The sequence below is a fragment of the Lissotriton helveticus genome, chromosome 8, assembly GCF_964261635.1.
Source record: "Lissotriton helveticus chromosome 8, aLisHel1.1, whole genome shotgun sequence".
In the NCBI taxonomy this organism is placed as follows: domain Eukaryota; kingdom Metazoa; phylum Chordata; class Amphibia; order Caudata; family Salamandridae; genus Lissotriton; species Lissotriton helveticus.
Window position 1 is genome coordinate 346,607,351 of NC_136069.1, and position 10,691 is coordinate 346,618,041.

Genomic DNA, 10,691 nt, shown 5'->3' on the forward strand with positions numbered 1-10,691 from the left:
TTGTCCAGTGTGGAGGAGTTTCCCCATGTGATCATCAACATATGCACAGGTCTGCCCCCAGCCGCAATAGCGTCGTCCTGCTACATCGACACCCCTCATGGGTTACTCTCACCCCCTCTCCTCCAACCGCTCTTCGTCTTGCAGGGCTCTCACCTGAGCTCCCTCTCGCCACAGGTCTGGCTCAGTGCTGCCCACCACCTTGCTATCTCTGCAGCCCTGAACACGAGGCACGCTTTTCGGGTCGGCAGCCAAGAGTTAGCCGGCACCTCTGCACCGCACCCCCTCAGGCCGCCTCTCACCTCCGCAGTCATCAGGGCACAGCATCTCCGTCCGCAGTCGGGATTACTGCGGGTAGGGGGAAGTCATGTACGGGGCCCTGGAGTCTGCTTCCCCTCACATCGGCGCGTAGCCACGCCCCCATGACCGTTACCAGTTGCTGGGACACTTTGCCCTACTGTTCTCACTCAACCCTGGACTCACACATTTGTGCATCCATGATGTTGACACAGGAGACAATCTACCTGTAAAGAACAACATATACAGATTGCCAGACAGGGTGAGATCCAGCATAAAGTAGGAAGTCTCCAAGATGTTGGCTTTAAGGGCAATTGAGCCCTTTAACAGTATCTGTTTCAGCCCAGTAGTATTGGTACCAAAGGCGGCTCTGCCAGGCGCCAAACCAGAACTCTGGTTCTGCGTGGACTACTATGGTCTCAATTCTGTCACCAGGAGTGAGGCACACCCCATCCCCAGAGCTGATGAGCTCATTGAGAAGTTGGGCGCTGCCAAACTCCTAAATACCTTTGATTTGACATCAGGGTACTGTCAGATCACTTTCACTGGGGGGGGGCAAAGAGAGGTCCGCAATCCCAACTTCAGAGAGACATTACCAATTCCATGAGATGCCCTTTGAATTGATGAGTGCCCCTGCTACAGAAGAGTGCCCCTGCTACATTTCAAACGGTTGGCTAACAGGGTCTTTGCTGGTAAGGAGGCTTTCAGTGCCGCCTACGTGGATGACATTGCTGTCCATAGTTCCAGCTATAAGGAACACCTGCATCACCTCCAGGAGGTGCGTCAGGCCCTGCAACAGGCAGTCCTGACCATCAAGGCCAGTAAGTGCCAAATTGAGAAGAGTTCTATGGTGTACTTGGGGCACCTGATAGGTGGAGGCAAGGTGCAGCCCCTCCAGGCCAAAATTTAAACCATGATGGTCTGGGAACCACTTAAAACCCAGAAAGAAGTAAAAGACTTCCTAGGCCTCACTGGCTATTGCTGCTGAGTGGTTAAGGAATATGGCACTGTGGTTGCCCTGCTTAACTGATCTGACTTCTAAGAAGCAGCCTAGATTGGTGATCTGGACAGAGACTTTTCAGAGAGCCTTTTATTCTCTCGCGGAAGCCATGTGCACAGCACCTGTGCTCAGGGCCCCTAATTTCTCCAAGGAGTTCATCATGCAGATCGACGATTCATAGAATGGCATATGGTCAGTCTAGGAACAGCTGAATGAAGAGGGCCTAGACCAATCGGTAGCCTTCATTAGCAGGAGGTTTTCACCACAGGAACACAAGTGGAGTGCAGTGGTCTTCTCAGATCCCATTGCTGCACAAGACAATAGCCCATCTCAGTCACTGCGATAAACAGGAGCCTTAATCTTCACAGTGACCCCCATCTGGCATAGAGGGTTGCCGACTGGAATGGCACACTGGAAGACCTCAGTTCAAACACATGGGGTCTGAGAAGAGTAAATATTTTAGTAGTGGCTAAACTAACCAAACCAAGTTGTTTAATTTCTTTGATCCATAAAAGATTAAATCAAATTCGTTTTTTCTGTTTTTCAGATATATTCTTGTGACTGACAATTCTTTTACTTTTTTCCGTTTCTGGCCACACAGGCAGCTAACTACTTGTTATTCCTCACTGCCCTACAAGCCTGTGCTGTACTTTGTGGCAGTAACAATGGCACCAAAATATGCCAGCCCAAAAATCTCTGTAGTGCCATCACAGCGCAGTGGTTGTACCACACCTTCTTCCTTGCAGCGCAAGCTAGATTTAGGATAGGGCAAAAATGTATTCAACTTAAATGTTTACAACAATTCTTTGCCTTTTTCTAAAGAGTCACACTGCTATTTTAGGATAACATGTGTAATTATTATAGAATTATGGTGGTTCTTAATGGGGAGAAAATATGTAGCATTACAGCCAGAGCTTGTGACTTTGCAATTAGGGAACCAGGTTCAAGTCCCTTCCGTGAGGGATGGAGGTCCCAAATTGCTTTTACGCGTGCATTATTGAAACCTGTTGTGCTCTTTCATGTCATGGAAGGCTGTCCCTGTCATTTGATATTTTATGTGCCATCTATTAGATTGGATATGTGTCAAAACACATTATCACATGTGCTAATGTGGCATTGCATTAAAACACATTTTGTTTTTCCACATTAGCCTGCTGGTGCTTGTACATTTTGTGCTTATGCTGTGCTAATACAGAGGAGGATGTTTGAAAACATTTTGAAATCCAAACGCACAACTTAAAAAGCCAAAAATTAATTTTGCAAGTGTTTGTGGGACAAGAGTTGCTGCTTGGACAAGCGACTGTTTGCACCTGTGCACCTTTCCATGACAGCGCTTTGGAACTTTAGTCTGTTTGAAATTAAGTAAGGGGGTGTGGGGGGTTCCGAAAAGTTTCATACTGCTTCCTTGTACCTCAGACACTGAGATATACCAAATGTCTTTCAAGTAAATCTAATTTCCACCGGTGTGATGTTTCTGTAAGCGGCAGCCTTAGACATCTTGGGGCCCTTGTTCATGTGTCCCACATGGATTCCCACCCGCCAGACAGTCCTGGACTACCGGTTTTTGACCTTCAGCCAGCATTTTTCCAAAGCATATGCTGTTAAGTTTTAGGGACCTAAGAAGTTCAGTGGTGGGGTGCCCACGCTAGGTGAGGAAGGGGACAAAGTTAGCCTCGTTCAGAATGTAAGCAGAGCTTTAAATGGGCAGGTACTGAGTACCTGTACTTCTTTAATTTGAAAGGGAGAGTAGTGGCACCTCTCGACACTGCTGTAATAAATTTAATTGGAGAGTACCAACACGTCTCAGGAGTAAGCAAGGTAGGGTGGACAGGCGTCCAGGATTTGCCGAGACAGTCCCCGTTTTCCGCCAGCTGTCCTGGCAGAGTTCAGGAAATTTAGCTCATGTCTCGGTTTTTAGAGAGGGTTGGCTTAAAACGGTGGGAGGTATCTTTTTATGTTTTGTAAAGCAGGGATAGTTAGCAGCTGTTAAAAGAAAACATGTTAATTAACAGGCATGTTACTGGCTTTAAAAATGGCATTCGGTTTATGTTCTTACTGCCTCTTCTGTAATTCTCTGCTGAGAAGCACCGTCATTTTGTGCGCTTGGTTGAAGTAAAATTGTAGTCCTTCTATTTTTGAGAAATGTCCCCGTTTTTTTGGCTTTAAAATTGTGGTCACCTTAACACCAGTATTCTAAAGTGTGAGTACCTCCAGTTCTACATTTCTATTAAAAGCTCTGACTGTAAGTAGCCAATAAATGGTGGTACTCCTCAGAATAATGTAGGATACAAAGATTGGTGCAAAGACAGACAGTTTGCACGTCGCTTGCCCAGTTAACTCTGTGGGTCTTGTTTTGCAGCGCCGTCATATGCATCGGATACGAGGAAGAGAAGCCCCACGCGCTCCTCGTCAACGAAGAGGAGTCCGACGGCGGCGACCCGTTGATCTGAGCGTGGAGCGTGACGTGGCACGATGCACCCGGCCTTATCAGGCACGCGCACGCACGCCTTTCCAAGAAGCCATTCTATCTGCAGGCAGGAGTGGTTTACAAATCAGCCTGCAGGACATGTGCACTATGAGTTACAGGAAACAATGAACATCCAGCTGAGACGGGGTGACGAATGTTAGTTCTGATAATCCACTTTATTTTAGTTACGAACGCTTCTGTATTGTACAAAAGGGAGAAATTCAAGGCGTAATCGTCATTTTTCCAATCTCCAGCAGCTTGGCCGCTCCAGCTGAGCATACTATGTTTTGTAATTTAGAGACCGTGTTGGTGAATGGAGCATTGCTGCCTGCTTAAGCTATGTAAACAGAACGTTTTAAAAAATGCTATTTTTTAAACTTCAGGTTCTACAGCCTCCATCTATCTACAGGATTAGGACCCTGTTCACCAGACCCTTTGCACACACTAGTCAAACTGACATGTAGATAAAAAGTGTTACCTGTGTTCGCAAAAGGCAGATCAGTTTCACAGACTGAGGTTCTGTGCCAATGGAAAATGTACAAGGTGTCTAGATGAACGTTTGGCTAACAGGTTGTAAGATTGGACTTCCTAATGTATGGTCATAATATTTTGGCAACACTTACAATGTGTCAGATCTTTTTGGGTATTTCGTATTTGCAAACAATGACCATTATTTTACTACCTGCATTTTACAACGGACATTAGTTGCAAAAGAATGTTGACATTAAGTGCGCAACTAAGATGGGAAAGTTTTATAAACTCTTTTATTTTCAAAAGATTTAGGGGAAGGGATTTCGTACATGAAAAATCCGTGTGAGAAAGAAATGAGGACAAAGTTTTCTTCCAGCAAACCCTCACTGCAAACATGGTTTTGTACAAACTGCATTTATTCGTCTGGAGGGCAAGCTGCGGTTGACTGCTAATCTTAATGTTTCAACAGTACCTTTGTGGCTGCCATTCTTTGAAGAATGAATTTTCTGTAGAAATGTGGTTGAAGTTCGAGAACCAGGGTTATCAAACCAAAACCAGCTTTAAAGGTGCAGTTTTGGCAGCAGAAAAAGTGTCAGTTTAAAAACATACCTCTTAGTTACTTCGCACACAGCAGGAAGACACGTGACAGTGCTTAGCCAAGCCTAGAGGCACTAGTTCCAGAAGGCAGAAAAATGCAACACACACAGCTGGTAATTTAATCTTTATCATGCGATTCAATATAGAATGGCCCAATCAAATAACATTTGGAGAAAATGCTCATTGAGACATTTATTAGTATTATTTAGTGGGTGCTGGTCTTTTGTGAACAGTGGCACCTCCTCCCAGGGTCGGACTGGGACATAAAATAGGCCTGGGCACCAAAATAAAAGTGCTCCTGTTAAGGAACCAGGGGTCAGATGTAGGTAAATATTATTTACCGATTCTAAAATACCGAATTTTACCGATTCGGTATTTTAGAATCGGTAAATGACATGTAGCTAATGATTCTGTAAATTTTACCGAATCGGTAAAATTCGGTAAATACTGATTCAGTATTTACCGATTCGGTATTCCCCATTCATTCTTATGGGCCTGGAGGCCCATAGGAATGTATGAGAATCACCGATTCGGTAAATACCGAATCGGTAAAAGGGGGTAGACTTACAAGGGTGGCAGGGTGTCACATTGACACCCTGTTGCACCCCTGTATAGTGCATGGGTGCACATGTGGCACACATACATGCCCTAAGGGCATGTATGTCTGCCACATGGCACAGTTGAAAAAGCACAAAATTGCTTTTTTTAGGGTTTCGTATATTTACCACCAACTTGTAGTTGGTGGTAAATAACGAATCCTTACAAGTGAAAAGCACTCACTTGAGTGCTTCCTACATTAAGGATTCGGTAATATACCAAATCAGTATTTAAGAATTCGGCAATTTACCGATTCCTTAAATTACCGATTCGGTAAATTACAGAATCCTTAAATTAGGCCCCTCCATCTGAAAAGCCCAGTACCGGCCGAAATTCGGTAATTTCGGCCGTTACCGTCCGGTATTAGGCTTCCTACATCTGGCCCCAGATTGTTAAAAATGTGGCTCACATTTGCAAATCGGGCCCGGGAGAAAACATGCATTTATGTTTGCTGCAAGCAATGTTTCTGTTAATATCCGCAATCAACATTTAAAACAGGCATGCAAACTGCTAAAAACCGGCCTGTGCACTGATCTGTCTGACCAGTCCATCGGGCGCTCCCTGGTTGCCCTATAAGCCACTCCGACCCTGCCTCCACTTCACACTTAGCCCCAGTAATAAGTGCCATGTTATACTCTATATTTACTATACAGACAAACGTGCTCTTATCCAGGGCTGGTCGGAGGCCAAAGCAAATGTAGGTGATTACCAAAGACGCCTCTGGTATGGGGTGTGAGCTTGGGTGCATCAAATAAATGTAACTGTGCACAGCTGACAACACAATCCTTGCACCAGCCCTACATAAATGTGTATATCTATAGTGCATGTTTGGATGTCCCTAGTGCACAAAATGCAGTGGTATAAAATCTGATATGTCACCCGTTCTTGTGAAACACAGACAATATTTTGCAGCTCCTTTTGAAATATAGGTTATTCACCATAATGACAGCCCTAAAGTAGTTTGCAGACCTTTACCTTTGTCAGCACTACTAGAGTTGTTCAGCAATGAAGGACCAAACATGCAGGATAAGCCAAATTATGTGTCACGGACGGTAAATTATGTGGCAGTATGCAAAGCAATGTCTGGTAGTATGATTTTGACTGAATAGAGCCAGAAATACAGTTTTTTGTTTGTCTGTAAAATATACACCAAGTAATGTTTCAAATATGGTTAGCCCATAATTATGCGTAAATGCCATATCATTAAATAATAACAAGTAATAATTGGCTTGTATAATAGGGTCCTAGATTGCAATGTTAGGATTCTGGTGTCATACCTTCAGCCTCTTGGTTTATGATGTCACCAGAACTCCCCAATGACGATATTGGTCCAGATTGCACACTTACCTGTTGAGTCCTTTCTCTTTCTCTCTATAGCATGGTGGAAAACCAATATTTCACAGAGAACTATTTCATACTTCCCTGTGAAATATGCAGGTTTATCACCATAATGTCCCCAAAACACTCTGCAGGGATTTAGCATTGCCAGTACCAGTAGGGTTAGGCAGCTAGGTAATGTAAATTATATTGGGAAAAGGGCAAATTATGCAGCACATTGCCTGGCAGTATTGTTTTCTCGATTTGAGCTAAAAATGAATTGTTTGCGAAATCTGCAAATTATGTGGCAAATGTAGTAAATCCATAAGTATGTGGTAACCAATACAATTGCAGAATCACATGAATCCACTGGTTCTCACCATTGTATTATCAACAATGTATTCATGAAAGGTAAACCTAAAGATTCTGATACCTATCAGTGCTACTGTTACCTGTATTTTGAAGAAAGCCGCTTTCTCAAGCAATCTAACCCCCCCCCCAATGTGGAACATATAAAAATATATAATGGGTAACGTAAAATGGACCTAAATTGTTATTTTAGGTGAGATTTACAAACCACTCAACCTTTGACCTTGAGGTTTACGATGTCATCAGAACCCTATATGGCAATTTTGTTCCATATTACATTATGCATAACCCTCTTTGCCCCGGTTCTGTGGCATCTTGGAGGCTAGTTGGTCTACTAAGCTAACTTGTATCACTTAATCTAGTCAGAGGGTAGTATACTCTGCAAGGCGCCCTCTCATCAATCAAATAACAATAACACAGACTCCCTACAGAAAAACAGCATATTTAAATAATATTCCTAGTAATTATCTAGTATAGGGTAGAAGAGACCAAGATGCCCTTTCTTGTTTCAAAAATTGTAATGCTGTTACCCATATAAAGAAAGAGAAAACATTTGCCTATCTTCTATAACCGATAATTAGCCCCAGAAATGTGTAACGGTGAGATAACCCCTGAATGGAACAGCCAGAGGGAATGGCTTCTTGTTTTTGGTATTGAGTGATAACCATAGCGGTCAATCAGCGAGGAGAATCGGGAATGCTTCCAAACTAATCTGTTAGTGTAGTTATCCTGGCCATGTAGGTTCCTCCTACATCTCTCCTTGCCTTAACAGTGCTGAGTAGTAGTACCACCTTTTATTTAAAAGCCCTGGACTAGGGTCCTCACTTACGTACATGAGGGCCAACGAAGAGTCCTCTTCTAGACCATACCATTAAAATGTTGGGTCTAGCCGTCACTCGGTCCATTTTAATTAAAATGTCCTGTCACTCAACAAGTGTTCTTAATCAATTTTGTTTAAAAAATGTATAAAAATGTTGCCACTTATTAGCCCCTAGTGTTCACAGATTCATCAGACCCATATGTTTATATGACCTAAAAACGTATATGCACCTGTGCTTCAAGATTCACCATACTCACAAATCCACGACAGTATATATTAGCTCCATAAATGATTCTCGTGTTGCTCTACAAGCTCCAAATGTTGTGTCAAAATAGATTTATTATCCAATATCACTTTTAAAAATGAGTGTTACGGAGGACTGGGACTGCTGAAAGATGTCTTATTCGCAGTGCGCATCATTGTGGAAAATGCTTTTATGAATATCACAGTTACAGTTAATTTCTCTCCGATCACTGAAATAACAAAGCTAAAAACTGAAGAAACTGTCAAAAGGATGGTTAACGTGCTGGACGGCATTAGGAGTATAATGGTGTGCGTTCTTCCTCTGAATGAGTCACTTTCCTTAGTTATAATTCTAATAAAACTGAGCTATTGATCATCAAGACCAACTCCACTCACTGTGATAATACAGTGTGTCCACTAATTCTGGGGTCGCCCTCCACGCCGGGCACCAAGTTGAAACCCTTGAGTGTCATTCTAGACCTGAATGTATCTTTGTGCAGGTAAATGTCCTATGTTTATACCCTTTCCTTCTCCTTTCAAATATCCTGTCTTTCCTCCGAAGGAGCATCATGCTCCTGTGGCTCCTATACATACCTCGAGATCGAGCTCCTGTTGCAGCTTATATCTTGGTTGCCTGCCTATTTGCTTGCAAAGTTGCAATGAACAAAACTTTGATGTACAGACTGTGCTAAATTTGAAAAAATAGGAACACGCTTCTAAGGTATAAACAGGTATAGCTTTGCAGGCGGTGGAAGACCGGTCAATGTAAGTTGTGATGCCTGGTTCATAAATCCTTTAATGGCTGTTGGGTGTTTGAGTTTGCAGTATGCTCAGGCCATGCAATTTTTGTCTTAGAACTTGCTGCTACTCTGTATCTGTCTGACTGAATTATATGTTTTGCGGCCCGGCGCCCAAAAAAGGCATGTATGCTCTAAATTATGGAATAAGCTACTTTTTCAGCTAATTAACTTTGACAATCATCACCCTTATAGGAATGCATTTTGTTGTTTGGCGGAGCCACAAACTCCTCTGATTCGTCTGCTGTGGTGTTGGTTTTGTTATTTGTATCTTCAGAGTATGAAGCCTCTCACTGGTGCCTGCAGCACTTTATAAAAAATAAATTGTTTTTTTCTGTTTCTGTTATTTCTCTGCTGTATTTCTGCTGTATCATCTGGTATATCATTGGCTGCCCTAAAAATGCCTCGAGAACAGGCAACACACTTGAAAAGTGGTTGGTGCCGTTTCCATAGTTCACCGTCCCTGTGAGATCCTCAGCACGATGGCAGTCAAGTTCCCCTCTCTTGCGACGCCCACAACCCCTCTTGTAAACCGTTATGGAGGCGATCCCATTTTCTGGTGCAGCGCTAAAGGGCAGTGGAACTGTGTGTGCCCAGCAAGAGCATTTACTGCTGAAGGCCACAAAGAGTGTTGACCACTGAACATTGAGGAGGTGACAGGATGGTGGAGGCCTGAAGACCTAGGAAAGTTGAGTTTGTTTAATGTGCAGCAGGACGGGAGGTCTGCCAAGGTAAAGCCAGCAGGTCGGGCTAGGATCTGGGGTCGTGGTCAGGGGGACAGAAAGAGTCAAGTCCGCTCCGATGACCCAGGGAGCTGAGAGGGCTGTTGGCAAGGAGGCTTGCTTTGCAGTTACTGTCTTTTAGTGCATCCTCCCTACACCTTCTTGCTGTCGCGTGGCCGATGTGTTTGGGTGGCTTGCTTTCCTGATGGACTGTGAACAGATGGGGAATTTCATGAGGCCTGGTTCGACTGGCAGTCATGCCTGTTTTCCATTGCTTTCATACGTGCCTGGTGCTAGGCGATGCCTGGTTCCTGGACACTAATGGGATGGGCTCTTGGTTGGCTGTCAGATCTGAAGCAAGAATTTTCTTAGACGATCCAGATTTCAGGAAGGATTGGGCCCTCATAGCATGGCACTGCACTCACGACTGGATTATACTGATCCTTAAAACAGCAGTACGCCTTTCCGAGAAAATTCAAGTAGAGATACAAGTGACTAGGAGCCAAATCAAAGCCACCATCACAGGGTACAAGAAAAAGTTAGACGACTTCAACAGAGAAATAAACGAATATAGAGACAACCTCACCCAACAGAAGGTGCTTAAATTCCAAAAGGATCTCAAGAAATTTAAATTCGTCAAAGCATACCCGTACTCTGACCCAGACTATAAAGCCACGACAACACCTGATCAAGATTCGGATGCTTCAAGCAACACCTCCCTTGGCTCAACCAACAGCGAGGATCTAATAACAGCACACCGAAACAAAGACGAGGAGGAGCATACAGAGGGCACTACCAATGGCCACAATATAGCCACCCTCCGTTTCAGAACCCCTATCAACCACCGCAGCATTTCCCGATGTATGGATGGCAACCGCCATTCCAACAATTCCCCTTCCCACCTAACCAATTCCGGCCTCCTTTTTCCAACAGAGGCAGGCGCGGGAGAGGGCGCAACAGACGAGGGAACAACGTCCACTGGGAGGAGGAGGACACA

At 44.0% G+C, this 10,691-nt stretch overlaps 1 protein-coding gene across 1 annotated transcript in view; it reads left to right on the top strand.

Moving 5' to 3' along the window:
- Positions 1-9,318, top strand: part of LOC144772670 (lysosomal proton-coupled steroid conjugate and bile acid symporter SLC46A3-like) — a 210,686-nt gene extending 201,368 nt beyond the window's left edge. Inside the window, exon 6 of the mRNA XM_078657129.1 lies at positions 3,654-9,318. Coding sequence (XP_078513255.1) covers positions 3,654-3,744 — 91 coding nt within the window. The 3' untranslated portion in view covers positions 3,745-9,318. The remainder of the gene's footprint in view (positions 1-3,653) is intronic.
- The last annotated feature ends 1,373 nt before the right edge of the window (positions 9,319-10,691 follow it).